Here is a 22,807-nt window from a genome sequence, read left to right as displayed (position 1 = left end):
GATGGTTTCATACTACTTAAAAAGTAAATAATTAAACTAAATTATTTTGTTTTCCTAAATTCCTGGAAGGAATGATGAAGGTGCTATCATTTGTATCACCTGTCTTAAAATTCTCAACCACAGTAAACAAGAAAGACAAAACCTCATTACTAATGAAGCTAATCAGCTTTTCCATCATTTTCCATATGAGAGAATAGAGTATTTTCCATCATTTGGAAATCAAGTATTTACCCCAATCAGGTACTATTCTCAGGAAACATGAGGATGCTAAAATGTGCATTATAGAATACATTCTACTTAATGGGGTGGGGTGAGAAGGATCTCTGCTAATTATAGGTAAGAAGAAAGATGAAAAAGAAATTCTGAAAGAAAATTCTAAGCAGGTCCCTAGTTACGTGTCAAATGGTGGCACAGAGAAGAGAAGTATAAGATGCAATTTCGAAAAGGAGCTGGGTATGATGGTGTGCACCTATAGTCCACCTACTGGGGAGGCTGAGGCAGGAAAATGACTTGAGCCCAATAGTTCAGGGCCAGCCTTGGCAACATAGCAAGATTCCATCTCTTAAAAAAGAAAAAAAATCATGCTCAAATTTCTTAGTCACAGATTAAGAGGGTATGAGGAACACAATAATAAACTTGTAGAAATGTTAGAATAAATCTAAAGAAAAAATCTTGTTTAAATAGAATGTTTAACCAGCAAAAAGGCAGGAAAGTTCTGAGGATTTCTGTAACCTACCGAACCCACGTGAAGTAAGGCTTCACTGATATCATGAGTTGCTATACTTTTTTTTAAAACAACCATTTTATTAAAATATTTTTCACGTTATAAAATTTATCCTTTCAAAGTATATAATTCAGTGTCTTTTAGTATTCAGAACTGAGCAGCTATCACCACTATCTAATTTCAGAACATTTCCATCACTCCGTAAAGAAATCCCATCCTCCTCTTCCCTGCCCTGGGCAATCACTAATCTTTTGGTGTCTATATATTTGCCTATTCTGGACATTTCATTTAAATGGAATCACATAACATGTGGCCTTTTGTGTTTGGCTTCTTTCATTTAGCACAATGTTTTCAATTTCATTTCTTTATATTGTCAAATGGCAGTCCATTGTATGGGTATACCACATTGTTAATTATTTAGTAATGATTTATTAGGACATATAGCCACTAGGAATTTGAGGATGAAAAAATACTTGCTTTCAAGAAATTCAGTAAGTTTCAAGAAGTGGGAAGTACATAAAGACGATAACATAGCTAAGGCAGATTTAAGGAACCAATGCTATATAAAGTACAGAATGGAAAATGGAGCTGCAAAAATAGACAGGGGCCAGACTATGACAGGTATGAGAAGCCTTGGTGCCATGCCAAGAAATCTGGACATGATGTGGCAGGCAATGGAGAACCCTTTCTATAGCAATAGCCTTCCCACCACTTCCTTCTTTCACATCCTCCAGTGTCTACAGATAGGGACCCAAACACACACCCACACTTATCCCAACTAAATAAATTACTATGCCATTCTTCAGAGCCACCTCCATCAAGTATTCTCTGATCATCCAGGTCAGGAAGTAATCTTTATCTTTACAAACTCTAACTGTTTTTTAAAATACCTTTTTTATCGTATTAATCATATACTGACATATACTAGTACAACTGCAATCTTCCTGCTGGCTTGTAATCTACTTAAGAACAAGGACAGCATCAGGTATGTCGGAAACCTCAGCAGTGTAACTGCTGAATGAATAAATGGATAAATGTAATAGATTTTATTAAAAGCAAGTCTCCAGGAGGATGTAAACACGGAACAGCCAGTTTCAGTGAAGAGTGTGGGTATGGAAGTAAAACTATAGGACACAGATAAAAGAGGCACAAGCCCAAGAACAGAGATGAGAAACATCACTGGCAGCTGGAAGAGAAGAAATAAATAGGGGTGATAATAGCTATTGAGTACCTGCCATGTGCCAGACAAAATACCAGGGCTTTAGCACATTTAATTTTCTCAACCTATGAAGTAGGTAATATTAGCTTCATTTTACAGAAAAAGAAACAAGCTTTCTTGAAGGTAACAAATAAGTGGCAGAAACAGGATTCTACAACTTATGTCTAACTGCAAAGGACACGTGCAGTCGAATCTGCCACACCACCACCCTACTTTCCTGTCTTAGGATTGTACCTAAAATTCACAAACATAAGCTGTTGTTTTTATACCTGATTTAAAAACACACAAGTAAGACTCTACTTTCAGGGATTTATTTCTGCAGTTCATAAAAATATACAAGTATATAGCTAATTATATCCTGACATACACTAGTCTTAGTCACACTGTCAATAAATTCTATAGTCAAAAGTGATTAAAATGGATTCTTAATCACTGCTCTTTAGCAAAAAAAATCCACAAAAGTTTCCTAATTTTGCAGCCAACAAACGAGCATTATTTTGAAAATTATATAAGGTGCCTTTAGATATGAGTAAAATATTTCAAAATTTACTAAACTAAGCAACTTCCTTAATTCACTCCCAGTCTGACTCAAAATTTGTTCTGAAACTGAGAGAAGCATTTTAAGCACAGTATTACAACTAAAGGCAAATGTCAGAAAATAATTTAACTCTAAAATTATTTCTATTAATATTACTTTCCATAATATCTGCAATTATTAGTAACTAGGTGAGGATTTTTAAAATGGCTTTCTCACTACAAGGTTATCATGAAATTTATCAATATTGTATTCAAGGGCAATGATAATTGGTTAGTAAATGAAATACTGTTTTAGTGATACTACTGTGGGGGATGAGATCTGCTACATGTATTTAACAATTGCAAACAGAAAAAAGAAAGCTTAATGCAAAAATCTATCTTTCTATTTAAATAGCAAATAAAAACTATTATAAAACAAACGCACAAGCACAAGCAGGGTTGGTGTATCATCTATGCAATTAACAAGTGGCCCCAAATCTATGTCACTTAAAGTAAAAAAGTTGCAGCAGGCAAAAGAGCTCCTCAAACAATTATTTCTCTTTTTTCAGAGCTGTCTTAATGATATCAAATACTTTTGAATAACTTTTACCAATTATAATTGCTGTGTTGAGAGTTTTGTTTTCAAAAGACATAAAATGACGCTAAATCTTTGAAATTACAGTCAATGGAGCTATTTCTGCCTGCCTACACTTGAGACTCACCACATGTTCAACACTTTCTGGCAGCTATACACACACACACACAAAAAAAAAAATACAAGGAAAAAAAAGAGAGAGAGAGAGAATCAGAAACAGCTCACATTGAAATTATCACATTGTTTTTCATGCTTAATTTTTTCCAAGCAATGTTGTTATAATTTATGTTTTGAAAAACTAATTCAAAATATTAAAACATGCATTTTATAAAATTAATTTATTCTGATGCTTACAGAAAAAAGATAGTACATCAATAACTTTCATGCATCAACACTCCTAAAACTCAAAAGCTAAAAATATGTTGTTAATTCTAAATAAGAATTTGAACACAGTTCTTAAATGTTTTGTATTACTAAAATGTTTACTGGAATAGCACTATTTTAAACTTATTCTAGTGATTAAAATAATTAAGCATACCACTTGTTTTGCATGCACCTATTCCCTGAAAAAAATTTCCTGAAATAATTGTATGTAACTATAAATCTCAAACATGCATAATTTAAGAACAAAAAGTTACTAAAACAGGTAAAACAAACACATACTTGGTTTCATCCATCACTTCTACTTCAGTAGGGGCTGTGATGGGTGCATTTGAACGTCCTGCAGTGGGGTCATCTGTGTTTAACTCTCCATTTGTAGAACTTACAACCTGTTTGAAAAAAAATTTTTTTATATATGTATATGTACACACACACACTCATAAATATACATACATATTAAATAGGTTATACAAGGATAAACATAATTAAGGTTAAAGTATTTCAATTAGAAAGTTAATGTGAGGAACACAAAACAATATGTAGCTGTTCATAACTAAATACAGTAATAGGTCTAGCATTTTATTGAAGATCAAGGTCATCTAATATGTGCTTTTCAACTTACTTCCTTTCCTTATTGAAATCTGTGTCTTCTGTCTCCTTCCCTCTGGTTTTTAAGGCTAACTCCTACATGTATGTCTCAATCAGTTTCCTCTTGTGTGCCTATGTCCTTTGGCACCTTGCTATATCATGAATTACTTTCTTTGAATATTGAAAAACTTCAATATTACTCCTTCTAATGGATCCTTCACTTCAATCTGCAATTATGCTCAAGTCTCCATTTCAAACTGCCCATTTAAATAGAGACAACACCATTCATTCACCCAGTTGTTCAAACGCAGGGGTCACTGTGATTTCTCTTTAACTTAAAACCCACATCTAATCCATAAATGGCAGATCCTGTTAAATCCTTCTCCAAACATATCCCATATCTAATCAATTCTCACCATCTCTATTACTACAAGGACTCCAGTCCAAGCCACTATGATCTCTTATGTGATTAAGAGCAAAACCTATTATCTAGTCTTCAGCTTTGTCCCCCACACAAATGTATTGTCCACACAGCAATCAGGGTGCTCCTTTTAAGATGCAAATCACATCATGTATAGCTCCCTGCTTAAAACTCTCCAACTGTTGGCTTCCTGTTTCACTGAGAATAAAAAATCTATATTCCTTACACAAATTGACAAAGTCCCACATGATGTGATGCCTGCCTACCTCTCTGAGCTCACACCACCTTCTCTGAAGCTCACTAATCTCCATCCAGTATGTCAAGATTCTTCCCACTTAAAGGCCTTGGCATTACCTATTGTCACTGCCTAGAATTCTCTTCCTACTTATTAGCTGACTTCTCATCTTTCAGATTCTCAAACAGCATCTCTGAGACGGGCCTTTCCTATCACACAGCTAAAAATTTCTATGCTGACACAGCATAGAAATTATGTTACACCCTATTTTAAATTATTTGTACAGTATTTATCAGTATTCATGTTTTTCTTATTTGCTTGCTCATTTATTTGTTGTGTTTCTTGACATCTATCCCTACCTCCATTAAAACTAAGCTCCAGGACAAGAGAGACCTTGTATTGTTTCCTGCTATGCCTCGCGCAGAATAAGCACTCAATAAATATTTGTTGAAATAAATGAATGCATGTGTGCATGAACGAAATCCTGAAAAAAGATAAAAATCATGAGGAAATTCCCAAATTCTCTTGTTTTTGCAAGTTTACCTTATTGTTTTATTTCTTCCTTCTCCCTCATCACTAAACTTTTTGGAAAAAAAAATATATATAACTCACCACTTCCATTTTTATAAAATTTTCCATGTGTTTATTCCTTTACTCCTTGCAATCAGTTCTCCAACCCTACATAAGAACTCTAATAAGAGTTATCTTAAAGGTTACCAATGATTCCTACAAAATGTATTCAGGACACTTTGCTCGGTGCCTCATTTTCTTGTACATCAAATCACTTGGTGCTAGCTGATCATTCTGGAGTAAGATGGGTCTAGACTCAAAGCCTAGCTCTACTACTTACCAGCTATGAGACTCTAGGAAAGATACCTTACCTTGCTAAACCTCAGTGTTCTCAAGTATGAAATGGTGAACGGTAGCATCTAATTAACAAGGTTGATATGAGGGTGAGATGAGATCAACACATAAATGTCAATATATAAAGCACAGTGCCTGGCATATGGGAAGAGGTCCATAAATGGTGGCCATCATAATCACTATGTTTTATCTATAATCATGGCTTCAACTATCACCTCTAGGTAAAGGACTCCCTGGGCCTAACCACTCACCCATATCCTCAGTTTGCTAAGCCAAGTTTGGCACCTTAAACTCTGCATTTCTAAAGGTAAATTTATCCTACTCCCTCTGAAATGTATTCTCTTCCCATGGCTTCCATTTCAGTTAAAGCCCTCTCATCTTCCAGACTTCCAGGCTCAAAAATCGAAGAATTCTTTTTGATGCCCCTCCTACCCACTATCTAATCTCTTTAAATGAAATAAAAGGTTAGCAACCCTGGCATGGGCTACAGAGTTGACAACTGACTATTACACTTAAAAGTAGTATTTATAGTACCTTATATTTCTAAGTTCTTACTTTACAACATGCTTAGGCACTGTTCTAGGTATTTGGAATACCAAAGTAAGCAAGATAAACATCCCTGTCCTTCTAGATCTCACACTTTAGTGCAGAGAAACAGGACCCTCTCCAACTCCAAGGAAAGTATTAATATCTGCAAATCAAACAATATATTTGAGTTAACTTAGGAATTGTAGAAATTCCGTTTCCTATATCCTATATGGAATAAGTACTTTGAAATGAACACTGCAGTTGTGGCTACAGCTGAAAACATACAAAACTGCCTTGATAATCTTCAAAGGCAATCTAAAGAATACTCTTACATCTAAGCATGCCTCTCCTTTTCTGGGGCACTTGCTTCCCCCTTTCTGTCATTCTATTGAACTGTAAATTTTTTCTCTTTATTTCTCTCTCTCTCTCTCTGAAAACATTTAAAATAATTATTTGTTCTAATTAATGAACATAATTTTGTTCTTTATTCTTAATTTTGAAAATGTCAGTGCCTCTGCACTAAATTGGGAAGGAGACAGAAAGTAGTATTCTTATCTCACATATTCTCCACCACCTAGAACAGAGTGTCTGTATCCAGTACATAACCAAATAGTTCACTGAACAATTTCCACTGTTCTTTTCTCAACAGACTATTCAACAGGTTTCTTATTCTCCCTTTTGTTCAATGGCCCTAGACAGCTAGGGGGATGCCACCTCAACTTACAGGCAGCTCCTCTAACATGTCTTCCCTTATATTAAGCAGCATAATTGAAAATTAAAAACCCAGGTAGTCTAAATTCTAGCAACATTAATTACACATTTTCTGGCAACAGTGACTATATATACACTGTAATTATATAATCTGATTTACTTCAGTTCACAGAGGAAGACTTTTTATACCTGACTTTGGTAAACTTTATTTTATTGAAATATTTCAAACCCCATTTTACCTGGTTGATCAGAACCAGACCAGTAGGAAGCAACATCTTCCTTTAATGTAATTTTTCCAGGGTTTCCCAGATTCCCCAATCCTCTCAGTAATCCTCTCAGTAAAGTATCCCAAGTTCAGAATAGAATCACTGTGGTAACAGAGTTAAGATAGGATACTGCTGTTGACTTTCATAAAACTGGCCTATTTAACACCAGTGACTTGAGAGTGTATCATGGCATTAAAAGTATTTTCACTTAAAATTTGTGTCTTTTTGCAAAAGCGCTTTGCAAAGAAGAAATGAAGATATAAAACTGTAAATAATATATCATTATATTCCTGGACGGCTAAAACAATCAAATATGCACAAATATTTTTATAAGCCAAATTCTAAAGAATAATTCTATTAAAGTGACATTTCTAGAATTATAACTTGAACTAGAAGATGGGTCTCTGAAATACTAGTGTACATCAGGCTCATTTCTTGAAAGTACATAAAAATGACAGATATTCTGAGGTTTGACATTTCAGAAAATAATTCAGGCATTATATGGGATTGTTGCTGTTCTTAAAAAAAATTCCCTCTGACATTCCCAATTTGACAAGAAACTTACTACGGTTCTTATTTTAAGAAGATAAAAAAAAAAAAAGGCAACTAGACTCCAGTTTTACTGTCACAATTTAAGAGGGATGTTGGAGAAACAGCCCACAAGCAAGTGTGAGACATAATCATAAACTAAACAGATGCCTGACAAATCCAATTCCAAAAGATGTTATTCTTATAGACTTTAGAGTACAGACATAACATATAGTATCTTTATTGCCAATGATCTTTAAAAGCAAGCAATTAATGTACTTTCCAAATATAATGAATTCATACAAATTAGTTATACTACTGTCTTCCTTCTTTCTTTCTTTGTTCTTTTTTTTTGAAATGGCATCTCATTCTGTCGCCCAGGCTGAAGTGCAGTGGCATGATCTTGGCTCACTGCAACCTCCACCTCCCGGGTTCAAGCGATTCTTCTGCCTCAGCCTCCCAAGTAGCTGGGATTACAGGTGAGCACCACCACGCTCAGCTAATTTTTGTATTTTTAGTAGAGATGGGGTTTCACCGTGTTGGCCAGGCTGGTCTCAAACTCCTGACCTCAAGTGATCACCGGCCTCAGCCTCCCAAAGGGCTGGGATTACAGGCATGAGCCACCACGCCCCTCCTGTCTTCCTAATTTCTATTTGATATCTTGTAAGCAAGATTACCAAGTAGAGCCTTGAGACAATGTATGAATTAACCAAATATATTAATTAGCCAAATTCTTATCTAATAATTTATTAGAAATACTAAAACATTATATATTTTATTTATGTATTCAGCTTTTTAAAAAGGCATCTATAAGAAAGCACACTAATGAGATATATTAATAGTTAAAAGAGTGACTTCCAAAAAATTTCCTGAACCTGTGCTACAGTATACATATACTATATGAAACCAACTTATTTACATATCCTAAAGACTAAAGGTATAATTGATACTCTTGGTATTCCAAAAGATGACCCTAAAGCACAGATAGTGACATGCTCACCAACTTTCAACAAAGATAAGCCAAAATGGATTTTCAATTAACTTTCACTTAGGATAATTATTTTCCTTGATCATCCCAGTCTTCAGAGATGTTACTGTAAATGTTATTGTAAAAAAAAAAAAAAATAAATTCATAATGCTGATTTACCCCAATGATACTAGATAAGGAATTTCCTAAACTAGATTAAAGGAGATGAACTATAAATTATTTATGTAATAAAGGCACATAACTATACTCCCTCCACAATCTCTCTTTTGCAGATTTCAGTACCCCAGAAAACTATGAATAGAAAGATGTGATTGTAATAGTCACTAGATTTTGTTCCTTGTTAATAACTGCGTTTTCAAATATTTTATAGACTGAAACTAGTATTAGAAATGTTTTAGAAAGGTCAGTATTCACAATTAATGTAATTGAGATAATAGTATCTACTCTTCCTCTTGACTTTTAATCACATATGTTTTATTATCATCTCAAGATACATTTATTATCATCTCAAGATAATCCTTTTCGGTTATCACCAACTGTATTTATTTGTTCTGATGCTTCATTGGCTAAAAGATCAGACTGCTTATTACAACAATGAATGTTATTCTTTTGTTTTCCTCAACAATGCCTGGTTGCACAACATATCTGCACCATTTGTAATTCTGCCCCTTTTTCTCCTAAGTGCTCAGAGTCACATTATTCATTAGATTCAAACCAAAGACTGTACAACTATAAGAGATTTCCAAACAATCAGGAGGTATACATAGTACATGTACATAGTACAACCACGTAAAATAGTTTTTCAGCAGTGTCCTTAATATTTGTGTTTTTCCCTTTGCTTACAGTTGCCTCTATATAGGATCAGATTTTCAGCTGGCACTGAGCTCAATGGATTTGTGCTACAGTGAAAAGCACAGCTAAAATGGAATTAGAGATTACTATTATCTGTTGTCAGTGGTATATTTTAAAACCTAATTTTGGGGATCTTGATTTGCCATGTAGAAACATATCAAAAAGGGGTAACAAATGAACTTTTCCTTTCCCCTCAGCCCCATACCCAACTAAACTCCACCTTCTAATTCTTTTCAAAGCCTTTCATTTCTTGCTTATCCCCACTACCCAAAATTTTTCCTCAACTACAGACTTTTGACAACTGTATCCCTCATTTAGACTTGTCTCCTTTCAATCTAGTGTCCAGCCGAAGCCATCTTTAGAAAACACTAATCTAATCAAATTTGGTCTCCTAATTCCCCTTATGGCTACCTATTATCCTCAGAATAAAGCCAAATTTAGTAATGAGACCCGTTAGATCCTTCATGATTTACCTCCAGCCTACCTTCTCAGTCTCATTTCTCAACACACACCAGCTTGACTAAATCAGCTTCCTCAATATGTCTCTCTCTCCACAACCTTATTCATATTGTCTTCTCTGCCTGGTATACTCCTCTCTTGACCTCTTCTATCTTCAGTTGATTAACTCCCACTGATTCTTTACATCTCAGTTTAGATGTCACTTTCCCCAGAAAGTCTTGACTCATCCAGGTTAGGTGCTTTTCCTATCAATTCTCCTAGTACCCTGTGCTATCTCCACTTATCACCCTGCCTGTTCATCAGCCTCCTCGACTGACTTCTTCATGGACACAGCCACCGTGTCTTTACACACTTCTTTTCATTCAAAAAAACCTAGAAGAGCCTAGCACATAATGAACACTTAGCAATTTGCTGAGTAATGAATGGCCAAGAAACTGAATGTGGTAGGTCTGATCTTCTCAGCCATATTTATTACTACCAATGATTCTAAGAGGGAACTGAGAGGGGCACACTTGATTCCCCTAGGGGTTTTCCAGAACACAGGCTGATACAAAATAAAGTTTGTAGATATCTGAATATTATGCTTAGTCTCGTGAATGGAAACCGTTTATCAAATGTACAGCTGTATCTTTTTAGCTAGTGACTTAACATGACTGAACTAAAGAGATAAAATAAGAAAAATCCCATTCATCAATGCTTTCTTTTGACTGTACCTCTAATACTTCACTTCCCAGAGATCAACAAAATAAAAATACTATTCAAGTTTCTTAATTTGAAAAAACAATAGATTCTACTTACCTAACACTTCCTAAGCCTCAACCTCTATGCTAAATACTTTTTTTTAAATTAAATTTTCATAACAAAACCATAAGGTAGAGGAATTGTTAAAATCCTCATTTACTAATAGATAATCTTGGCACAGAGTTTGAACTCAAATCTGACTGCAGAGCTTGGGCTCTTAACTGCAACATCATCAACTTGGTAACTCTCAACTTGGTAACTCTGTCTGGTCTGCTATATGATAATTCTGGAAAGGCGGGGAGTTCAAATTTAGACTCTGCTGATAATTTCTACTAGAAGTACATGTGAAATAAAACCTGAGGATCTTTCTATAGGTCAAAAATGGCAAGAGGTTTCATCTTATATGTCAACTCTAAACAGCTTGGAATGATTTTCAGTGCTGCACTGACAGCAATGATCAGTTCCAAGGAAAAGACTGCAATGACAGTGAGGAGTTAAAGCCATAGTTTTACCGAGGCTCATTTTAAGTAACTGTTGATTCTGTTTCTGGATATCCTAAACCTGCATCACATTTCAATACCAGACAGTGAGCTATTAATTACGGAAATGTCTTTCCTAAAAAAACTATTTGATGACATACTCTTAGTATGTTTATTAAGAGTAATTTTTTAATTGCCATATAAAGTCTTTGCATCTCCTGCAAAGCCAATGCTTGAAAGTTTGTTCAAAAGGTGATTTAATGACCATTGCACAAATAAGCCCAAGGCAAATTCTTCTCATACTTTGGTATTACTAAAACGTTTTTTTCTCTTTATCTCCTCCCTTTATCAGATGAGAATAATATTAATAGAACATATTGTTTCCCTTTCTGCCTTCATTCAGAATCAAACATACTATTCAATTATAATAATATTAGTTCAAATTTTAGGCACTTTTCTTTGCTCTTATTATGTTTTAATTTATAATTTCATTAGTCCAATTACACAAGGGTCATATTATAAATTTTCAAATAATTTTGAAAGTGTATAGGACATAAATTATAAATGAATTCAGTCTTTATTTTGGAGTGGGAAGGATTCAGGCATGATCCTACTTAGGCTGTCATATTAGTCCATCATATCATGTGTCAGTTAATATTATAAAATACATGAAGTCAATGAAAATACCATTCTTTGTTTTACCAATATAGTTCCGTATTACTAGAAACCTATTAAGTTAATCACTTATTAAATATTAGGATGAAGTCAGATGCAGTCTCATAGGCTGAAAAGTCTTAGAAATAATGAGAAATGAGCAATGTTCAAACATCTCTGTGAAAACATGTGAAACAATAAACGTGAAGTAGTGAAATAATGAATGAATAATGAAATTCATTCACCCTTTGATAGTCCAAAGGAATCCCACGAGCCACCTCAAGGAATCACATGAGTAAGAAGAGGCTAAGAAAATAAATCTGGTAATTGTACAGAAATGGTAGGAAAATTTTCTAATAGTGCCTTAATTGTTGAACTGAGCAAAACCACTTGCACACATACACACAAACTTAAAAACATGTAAACGTATACAGATACTGTGTTATGCAAATAGAATATAATTTGCTGAATTAGCTTTTCTAACTATATGAATTGAAGTCATAAAAATGTTTACAATTTAGACACTCTTGCCTCTAAGTTCTTCACTGTAGACTTTTATAGATCTACTCAAATAAGTCTACCACACATTACTGAAAATTCCATAAACTACAAAATTCTACAAAAGTACTCAATTATATAATTTAAATTACCTCTAAAATTTAATGATGAGAAAAACGTGACAGCTCATAAGATTTAATCATGATTTAATTTTTAGAATTCAAATCAAGAAAGAATAGAATCCAGAGTACAGAATCAGTTGATTAAATATATACACTAAGAAAAATGCAAATTTGATAAAATGGCAAAATATTCAAGTGAAAATATGTAAAGAAAAAAATGAAAATGTAAAAAAAAATCTAAATTGAAATGTACTGGGATAATATTTGTTATCTCACTTACTTTAAGCTGGCTTTTAGATTACCTTAAACCAACATTTTAAAAGACAATACAAGCCTCAGCAATCTTTCCCTATTTCTACAATATACATAAATGATTAAAATTTATGGGACAATGGAGGGCAGAGTATATACAGTAGCGATCTCTAAGTGTATAAAAAAGGTGAAAAGAAACAAATCATAAATAAGGGACTGCTTTGAATTCATCTAAAAAGCCATACAATTTATTGAGGGGAGTATTTAATAAATACTTGTTATTAAAATTTCCATCTGATATTTTCTATAAGTACAAACAAAACATGCCATTAGAAAAATTAGGGTCATGTTTATTTGAACAATTAATCAGAAAGTACATTCTGAGTACTAAGGATGAAAAAAGATATTTAACTGATTAAGTTTGAAGGAGGCAAAGTCAATAAATGGGAAAAAATACAAAAATGTTCTATTAATTAAAGCATTAAAAAGACTGATCTTATTGTAAAGTCAAGTTTAATACCTATTTCAAGCATAATCCCGTTTGTTTTTCTAATCTGCTGTATGACTTAAATATTGTTGCATATAGTTGCAAAAACGAACGAAAGAAAAATCTTGGTATTCCTGATGGTCTTTCTAGACCACATTAATTTTGGTTTTTCTGGTTAAATAACAAAGGAATAGAATTATGGATAGAGTAGTTCAGCAACAAATTTTCCATTAAGATATGAAATCATGCCATGAGTTCCAAAAAAAAGGGTTAGTTGTATAAATCGGGTAATAATCACTCATGCAAAAATCAGAAAATACCTGTACCGAGCCACCATGTCTGTCTGCTGCAAGGTGAGCTCTCAAATGGTGGGGATTTGCCTGCTGGGAGTCCCAAGCTGCCCTGTGGTCTGCCGACTGCCATTTATTTAATGCATATGGCATGCATGGAAGAAGAAAAACCCAATATGTTAAACATTTTATCCTCATAATATATAAAACAAACGTATAAAAGGAAATTTAAAATACCCTTACTATTCTGAATCACGGTGCAGTTATCTTTGTATACAGAATGTGGAGTGATTTTAATTAAGTTGCCAAATTGTGTAATGATCAGCAAATAAAAATAAAATAGAACCAAAAAGTTTTAGAAGTAAAAATACTTTAGAAATCACAGACTCTACCCTCTAGCTTTAAAAATGAACTAATAAAGAACCAGAAAGGTAAAAATGCCATGATCAAGAAAGAACTCCAAATAAATCCTAGGCACACTAGAAGTCCACCCACTGTATTTTTACACAGTAGAGGTCATCACTGGTTTTCTGATGAGGAACTATTTTTAGCAAGGTACAAATGATGGCCCTTAAATAACTGTACCTGAGATTCTAAAAATATTTTCTCTCTTGCTTAGTCCCCCATTTCTGATTGTAAGGATAATATGAGAAAACAGAAAAGTTCTTTGAAAACGGAGAAGCACTATACAGAATACTATGAGAATATGACAAAACAATTTTTTTTCTAAGTGATAACCCTACACATATGAATCTCCTTGCTTCCTTGATCTCCTTTTACCTGGTTCAAATTAAGGAACCCGTGTCTATGAAATAATCTGAAAATTCTTGATGTTTTTTGATCCCTTGGCAAATATGCATGGCAATAACAAACATCATAATCTACCAGTAAAATTAAGAGTAGTTCCTTAATAGGGGTCAACTTCTGTTACAGGAAAATGTGGACAATACTAATAAAAAGTAGGGAGAAGAATATACTATTTAAACTTTATTACATGTTTGGTTCTCAATTAGCTGCTTTATATATTACCATATTTTGAGGTAGATATTATCATCCACTTTTACTGATGAAGACAGTGAGACATTAACCACTTTCCTACATTCACAGACCTACCGAGGAGTACAACAAGAATTCCAACTCAGAGCCTAATGCTCTTCCAATAATACTACCCAGCTCCTTACCAAAATTAAATATATTCTAAAGCCTTCAGTACTCTTTTTTTTCTTTCTTTTTCAAACAAAGTCATGAAAATCTTGCCACAAACTGCCAAGCATATTGGAGTATGGGGAGCCTCAAGCATATTGTTGGCCAGAACCTTAAGGGGAGAGATGTAAAATTCAAGTAGACACATGAATACATGTTCTGGCACTAAGCTTCCTAAATTGTACAATGCAAAATTATATACTCTGTGGCATAAAGTATGTCATCAAAACTATGATAGTTCTACAATGTCTTTTCGTTAAACCCTGCAAATCCACAACCAGAATTAAGCAGATTTGTAGCTTAAGTTGAAATCAATCAGATGAAGTCAAGTCTAGACAAGATCAAAGAATAAAAATGATGCTAAAATTGAGACAAACATCTAGGGCAATGAGCAATATTTTGGGGTCATGGAATTCTCTAAGAATATAGTAAGAGCTACACGCCCTCTCCTGAAAATAAACAATTACATGTACCCAACAATTTCAGGATCCCCTCAACTTAAATCTATCATTTATCTAGGGGCATTACAAAGGTTTAAGTCATTTGAAATAATCTTTCTTCCTCTGGGATTGTGAACTGTGGGTTTCTCGTAGAACTTAAGCTGCTTAGTGGTCTAGAGATATTTAAGTTTTTTTTAGATATACAACTTTTCTATCATGATGAAAGTCTGTATATTCACATCCCAAATTCAATAATTCAATATATAAGCCTATCCTAAAGAATTGACTAAAAATTTTATATGTGTGTGTGTGTGTGTGTGTGTGTGTGTGTGTGTGTGTGTATACACCCTACATTTAGTGCAAGAAGGACTGGACAAGTGAAACATGGTTCCCACCCTCAGTGAGCTTACAATCTAGTTAGCAAGACATGTCTGAAACATGTAGAAAACTAAAAGTTTACAACATTAGATGTATAATTTAATTCAGTAATAGAGGAATTTCACTTATTATAATACCTAACAGCTCTAGTGGAGAATTTCAAAGAATACCATATTAATCTTCTTCCAAGTACATTCAAGGAATTAACTCTGGTTTATAAAACACAAAGTCTCAACTTCTGAGCCATTTCTTTATACAGAATCTTTTCACAGCACTCTAGCTATCAACTAATTTTGATTTATATATCAAGTAATTTATGTATGAGATGCTTTATAGTACCAATTTTTCTAAGTCAAAAATTTAATATTAATCTTTTAAAACTGGCCATGCTACATAGCATAATATTGTTAAACAGTCCCTAAAATGTAGCATTTTATTTTGCTATGATTTTTAACAAGTGGTGTTCTTTCTTTTGATTGTCATCCTGTTTTAATCTTTAATCTTCACTTAAACTTTGATGGGATAAACCATATAAAAGTCAAAAACGACGGCACACTATCCTTCTCCAAAAAGGATTGTAACAGAAAATTTCTAGACACTCCTTAACTCAGTGTGATAGTAAAATTTTTAAGTCAAAGATGTCTTCAATAAAACTTTTTTACCAAAAAAAAGAGAAAGAGAGAGAGAGAAATTAAAACATTGCCCAAAAATTTCAACAGCTTTCTATTCCTTTACCTGGCGAGGAAACATGAACTCGCTACTTGACCAACTTCTATGCCTTATCTCAGACTGACTCTCTACTCCCTCTCTAATCCATCTCTAACTACTTTCTGCTCCAAACAAATTGAATTGCTTGCTATTCCTCAAATTCTCTATTTTTAAACTTCTGCTTCATATTTTATATTATTCACTCTCCCCAAAATGCCCTTATCTTCATTTCCCTTTAAAAATTCCATTCATTCTTTAGGTTCATGTCAAAAGCTACCTTTTCCATAAAATCTTCATAGAGCCCCAAATATGATCTCCTCCATGGTACTTTATTAGTGTTTCACGAAATATAGCTTATTCTCTTTTTAAATATAGTTATTTCTGTATTTATTGTAATAATAATAACAGTAACTGCAGACACAAGAGTTTTGATTGACTAAAAGCTTACTGTATGCTCTAAATTAACATGCATTATTTCCATTTTATAGATGAGGAAACTGAGGCTTTGAGAGATTAACTTATTTGCCCAGGGTCAAGCCATATCCATGTATGCCTGATTCTAGAGAACTGAGTGAACTCTTAGCTACAACACTGCTTTTAGACACTGGTGACAAAATCATTCTTAAAGGTTATACAGTCTTCTTTACTTCTGAATTTCTATAATGTGTAGAATAGAAGCTTTACAATAGCAGAAATTCAATAAATAATTTATTGAACTAAACTACAGTTAGAAAGATCAAGTGTTATTACAATTCATTCCAATAGGGTATCCAAATACTTCCATTCTAATAGAATATCAAATATTCCTAAAAGTTTACACCAATTTGTACCATTAATTAAAGATTTATGATTAAACATTTTAATGCTAATATTAAACTAATAAACCGTGAAATTAAGAGAAAAGTTTATTAAAAATACGTATTTTCAATCCTTCAGTCTGTTTTATCTATTGAAGAAAAAAGTGTATGTTTCAATCATGAAAGGAAGATATTTCATATCTAAAGGGCAGCAAACCTGGTTTTTGGATTGTTGCATCTTATCTCTGTGTTGATGTGCTTCTCTGTTTGATGACAGAGCAGGATCTTGCTGAACTGCACCCACTGGAGTAGGCTACAATAGAATAACAATTGGTATCAATACATTCCATTTCAAAAATCTTATTTAAAACCATGTATTTAGCTGCTTAAAAGAATTAAGGAAAAAAACAAAAGACTGTTAAATAAACTAAGGCTTGAAGGCATCATTCTCAAAAAATATGTTGTTAAAGCTAAGAAGGTAAAGCAAAGAGAATATATCTACTTTTTAAAGTGTTTTTAAAATATTTAAATTCTTTATAAAGTACTTATTTTTACATCTACGAAACACCTAATGCTGCCATTACTTTTAGGCTACATTTTCGTATCAAAATGATAAAATGTATATGTTTATTCCTCTCATTTCCAAAGCAAATATATAAATAAACTTTTAAGAAAACTAAAAGAATAAAAAAACTAATAAAATTACCTATTTCCAATATTTTGACGTGAAGAGATTCATACAAAATTTAATTTTCATCAAGGCATTGAAGTATTAAATTTATCATGAGAATATTACACAAAAAAGAGTATATTTGACATTAAGAACAAAATCAGGATGAAAAGTTAAAAGTAACTCTTCATGCTAAAAGGCAAAGAATCCAGATGTAGGGCTTTTCAAAAACTCAAAGAACACTAGTACGGCGCTACCTGCAGAAATGTCCTTTAAAAAACAATAAAATGAATCCTTTAAAACAACTATTTGTTCTCAACTCTTTTGAATTGAAGATATCGTACTATTAAAAAGACAACAGATACTGTAATATATTATTACATAGAATACTCACCAACTGTTTACCAATCCAGTCATATTCATAATCAAACATATATCCTTTTCGATCAAACAAGTCAGTAAAAAGCTTTCTTAAGTAGTCATAGTCTGGTTTTTCAAAAAAATCTAGCCTTCTTACATAACGAAGATATGTTGCCATTTCTTCTAGAAATAATATAAAAATTATTTGGATTATACTTTTCTTTAATACTCAATAATAAAATTAAGTATCTAAAAGCACACTGTATTATATAAAAACACTTGAAAAGTAACAAAATTATATTGCAATTTAAATTTTTCTGAGTTTAATTACAACAAAATAAAAAAGAGGAAAAGAAGGAGGGGAATAGAGACACAAGAAAAATGAGAGGTTTAGTTTAACAACCACTATTTTTGCTTCATTTCATTAGGAAAAGCTAAAATTTTTATTTTTATAAGATTATTTTTAATATTTGGTAGTATGAGAAGTTGAATAAGCAGTTTAATAATGCATGATTAATCACAAAGCATCATATTCAGTTTATAAATTTAAAATTTTATTTAAAATACTGGTGAGAACTGATTTATATGAAAGCATCTGTATTGGCTTGCTGGATTTCCTTTAGAATCAGTGACATATACCAACTAACTAATAGAGAATTCAATTTCCTAACCTTGGCTTTGAGCAGTATTCTAACCAATTAAGCTAACAAAGGAAAGCTAAAACAAATCTCAAAAACATAACACGAGAGCACAATGTAAGTCTTCTCTTAATTTCTAGTCATATATTTAACAATTATCTGGCAATATACAAATCTCTGCATGCTACTATAATTCCAAAATGTATTAGATACATGTATTTTTAAGGGTCATACTTTCCAGAAGAAAAAGAAAAACAAACAAACAAACAAATATATATATATAAAACAATGGGCAAAATGATGAGCAATTAGTAAAGCAGGGCATTTCACCATCAGGGCACAGAAAATCACTACAGTAAGAGATGGTAAGTTACACCTAGCATTCACAGGCAGCCCCAGCCAATAGGAAAAAGATCACACCCAGCACAATCAGGCAACAAAAGTGGTATGCAGTGACCTTCTTTATGTGGTGACTCTCCCACTGTTCCACTTTCTAGCTAAGTACCTGGCTAATTTAATTTGGCAACCCCATTTTTCCCACCTTTATATAGGCTTCCTTAATGACAACTATCCTATCTGCCTACACTAAACTGCTAGTACTATTAACCAACATTAAAAAAAATCTACTTCTAGATATTATAGCAAGAAAGGAAAATATGTAATTAAAGTTTGCTGTCAATGAATAATATAAACAAGCTTGAGAAAGAGCTACTCTTACGTTGATAATATTATTATTACATTAATAACACCAGCTTTATACAGGAGAACTAGGGAATACTAAAGTGAGATAGGAATTCAGTATTTTATCTTCAAATTTAGTTCTCTTTTCACTTAATGTGGCTGCACAAATAAATCACAGTCATTATTTTAAAATACTAACAAGTTATTCTTATTCCTTAATTGATGTAGAAACCTTAAGTAAATTTTTGTTGGCTTAATTTGAGTTGCCATAAATCTACTTGAAAGCAAAATTATTTTCATAAATGCGTACAACTCCCCAGTATAAAATCAGCCCCAAACTAGTGAGGTCAGTAAGGTTTTACTGGCCTTACTTAATTTAAGTAAGTTTAATTTGAAAACTAAACCAAATCATACTTCACATACCTCCTTTGAACTTGACATTGAGACCCAAATGACTAACACTGTATACCAAAACTTTGTAACTGGCATTTCTTAGCAAAAATTTTAACTCATTAAAAGTATATCACTAAAGAAAATATTACTTCAGCTGGTACTGATCAACACTATTAACAGACAGGATTTTCTTCTATTAACACCATTTGCAAAGCAAATACACAAAGTGTCCCTGTGGGTTCGGCATCAAATGCTGACATCCTTTAAATCATATTTTTAGCTCTTTTTTTTAAGCATAGAAAAAAATATGTATAAACTTAAGCAATAAAAATTAGCATTTCTAATTTTCTGTATATAATGTATCAACCTCACATTATTCATTACCTGGAAAATTTTCACATAACACTTCTATTGGTGTAGCCCGTTTTGTATCTCCAATTTTCTGATACCTCTCCTTTAATGTGTCAGCCTAAAACAGAAAAAAAAAAATCTTGAGAATGTGGTAATTTAAAAATTATTTAGCTGGGGCTGCACACGGTAGCCTGTAATCCCAGAGCTTTGGAAGGCCAAGGCAGAAGGAATGCTTCAGCCCAGGAGTTTGAGACCAGCCTGGGCAACACAGTGAGCCCTGATGCCTACTTACGAAATAAAATTTTAAAATATGAAAACTGTTTAGTTGGAAGAGAGGACCTTAATATCTTAATATTTTATGAAATTCAATAAAGAAACACAAAAACAATTACCTTTAAGCCTTGCCAAGGAAGACTGCCTCTCAGAAAATACATGAACATATGACCTAAAGCTTCTAAATCATCTCTTCTACTTTGTTCTGAAATACAAAAGAAATATAAATTTCACTTTTCTCTAACAGTTAAGAATGGAAGAATGGAGAGTTTGTTCTTTCATTATGTATAAATTAATTTCCAAAAGTTCAACACATAAATACAAAATACAGATCTACTAACTATAAGTGACAAAATTATATCTATATAAATAATATTTTTACATTAAGATTACTGAGCATCTTTAAAATATTCCTTTATAATTTTTAGATGCTGTTAGAGATTTATTTATCTGCTTAGATATCTATTCATGGAAGTACAGGCCAAGGGGAAAAGAGTTCCATGGTCAATCACAGTCACTGTATACTATAGCTCTGTCTTAAAGATTCAGAAGGTAACATATTAAAACTTCTGAGAAGTCTAGAATTTAAAATGTTTAACTTTTTCAACCCTGCATTTCCTAAAGTTATATGAGCACAAAACTTCCATAATACTCTCCATTAAATTAAACATGATTATGGAGTATTGTGTATAATATATTTTAAGAAAAACTTGTGTTTGACACATACCAACACTAATAACCCCTTCACTATCACAAAAAATACTCTTGAACAAACTGTCATTTTCAAGTTGTTGTTTTAACAAAATGTCATTTAGCACGTAAGTGAATAAAGACTACAGACTAAGGCTCAGGGAGATGCTTATAAATATTTGCTGACTGAATGATATTTCAATTTTTCTGTCACTGAAGTTAAATACTTAAGATTTCTTGATGTTTCAAAATAATACCAAAATGCTAACTACCAATGAGATAATACTTTAATAAGAGGATGTTTGTTTATGTGCAAGATGTTTTATCCACATGAACAATCATATTATCTAGGCAGTACTTAATGCTTTCAGAAAAGCAAACTTTTCAAAGTATGGATCTGAACTAGGATGAAGGGGCAGAAAAGGTTTTGATTTTTACTGTGTAAATATTCTATACTTATTGATATGGTTTGGTTGTGTTCACACCAAAATCTCATCATGAATTCCCATGCGTTGTGAGAGGGACCCAGTGGGAGGTGACTGAATCATGGGGGCAGGTCTTTCCCATGCTTTTCTCGTGATAGTGAATAAGTCTTATGAGACCTGATGGTTTTATAAGCAGTTTCCCTGCACAAGCTCTCTTTGCCTGCCACCATCCACATGAGATGTGACTTGCTCCTCCTTGCCTTCTGCCATGACTGTGAGGCCTCCCCAGCCATGTGGAACTGTAATTCCACTAAACCTCTTTCTTCTGTAAATTGCCCAGTCTCAGGTTTAACTTTATCAGCAGCAGCAGCATGAAAACAGACTAATACAGTTGTTTTCAATAACACCTGTTATGATTTAAAGATATTATGTTTGTTTTTATTTAATCAATATATATACTTCCACCAGACTGCAAGTTGCAGAAGTATACATCAAAATTGATAGTCATTAAGGCTACGAGATTGGAAGACTAGAGAAGAGATTTCAACTTCCCATTTCACATGCTAAAATGTGACATAATGGAGAGGTTTTTTTATTTCTTGTACTTTTTATTATAAAATGTAAGTATATGCTATTAAAAATAGCAAATTTTCCAAAATAAGTAGTAGCCTTAAAGTCCATCTACATCCACTAATGAAAGCGGGGATGAGAATATGAAAAAAACTAGTTATAACTTTTATAACAAAAATTTTACTTCATTAGATTCTGGTAGTCTTAAGGGTATAGTTTGATAAGTTTTAACAACAAACAAACCTGCATAACTACCACCACAATCAAGAGGCGTTTCTAATGCCCCAAAAGGTTTCCTAATGTCTCTTGCCTATTATTCTCCCCCAACCCCCACAATACCATCAGCCTCAGGCAACCACTTATCTGCCTTCATCACTACAGATTAGACAGGTGCACATGAATGGAATCATACAGTATAGATTCGTGTCCAAATTCTTTCACTTACTATGTTTTCAGGATTTATCCATGTTGCTATGTGCAACCATAGCTCATTACTTTTTAATGCTGAGTAGTACATTACAATGTGTTTATTCATCTGTTGACAGACATTTGAGTAGGTTCCCCTTTGGGGCTACTGTGAATAAAGCTGTTATGAACATTCTTCTTGTACTAGTCTATGTTGACATAAATTTTCATTTATGTTGGGTTAATATCTAGAAGGGGGATTGCTACATGATGTTGTAAGTATTGGTTTAACTTTATAAAAAACTTCTATACCGTTTTTCAAAGGGGTTGTGTCATTTCACATTTCTACCAGCAATGTATGGGAGTTTCAGTTGCAAACCTGTCCAAACTTCAGTATGGTCTTTTAAATTTTAGCCATGCTAGTGGC

General features: G+C 33.0%; 1 protein-coding gene across 5 annotated transcripts in view; it reads right to left on the bottom strand.

Annotated features, from left to right (window-relative positions):
• CSNK1G3 (casein kinase 1 gamma 3) overlaps nt 1–22,807 on the bottom strand; it is a 104,673-nt gene that overhangs the window by 8,213 nt on the left and 73,653 nt on the right. Inside the window, exons 7-13 of one of the 5 annotated variants that reach the window (XM_012505562.2) lie at nt 20,410–20,495; nt 20,051–20,135; nt 17,989–18,137; nt 17,142–17,237; nt 13,429–13,524; nt 3,718–3,824; nt 3,182–3,205 (exon numbers count right to left, since the gene is read on the bottom strand). In XM_012505562.2, coding sequence (XP_012361016.1) covers nt 3,182–3,205; nt 3,718–3,824; nt 13,429–13,524; nt 17,142–17,237; nt 17,989–18,137; nt 20,051–20,135; nt 20,410–20,495 — 643 coding nt within the window. The remainder of the gene's footprint in view (nt 1–3,181; nt 3,206–3,717; nt 3,825–13,428; nt 13,525–17,141; nt 17,238–17,988; nt 18,138–20,050; nt 20,136–20,409; nt 20,496–22,807) is intronic. The other 4 variants (XM_030818369.1, XM_030818366.1, XM_030818370.1 and 1 more) reach the window with 4 other exon arrangements.

The sequence above is a fragment of the Nomascus leucogenys genome, chromosome 2 (assembly GCF_006542625.1).
Source record: "Nomascus leucogenys isolate Asia chromosome 2, Asia_NLE_v1, whole genome shotgun sequence".
Lineage (NCBI taxonomy): Eukaryota > Metazoa > Chordata > Mammalia > Primates > Hylobatidae > Nomascus > Nomascus leucogenys.
This window is presented reverse-complemented; position numbering and strand designations above follow the sequence as displayed.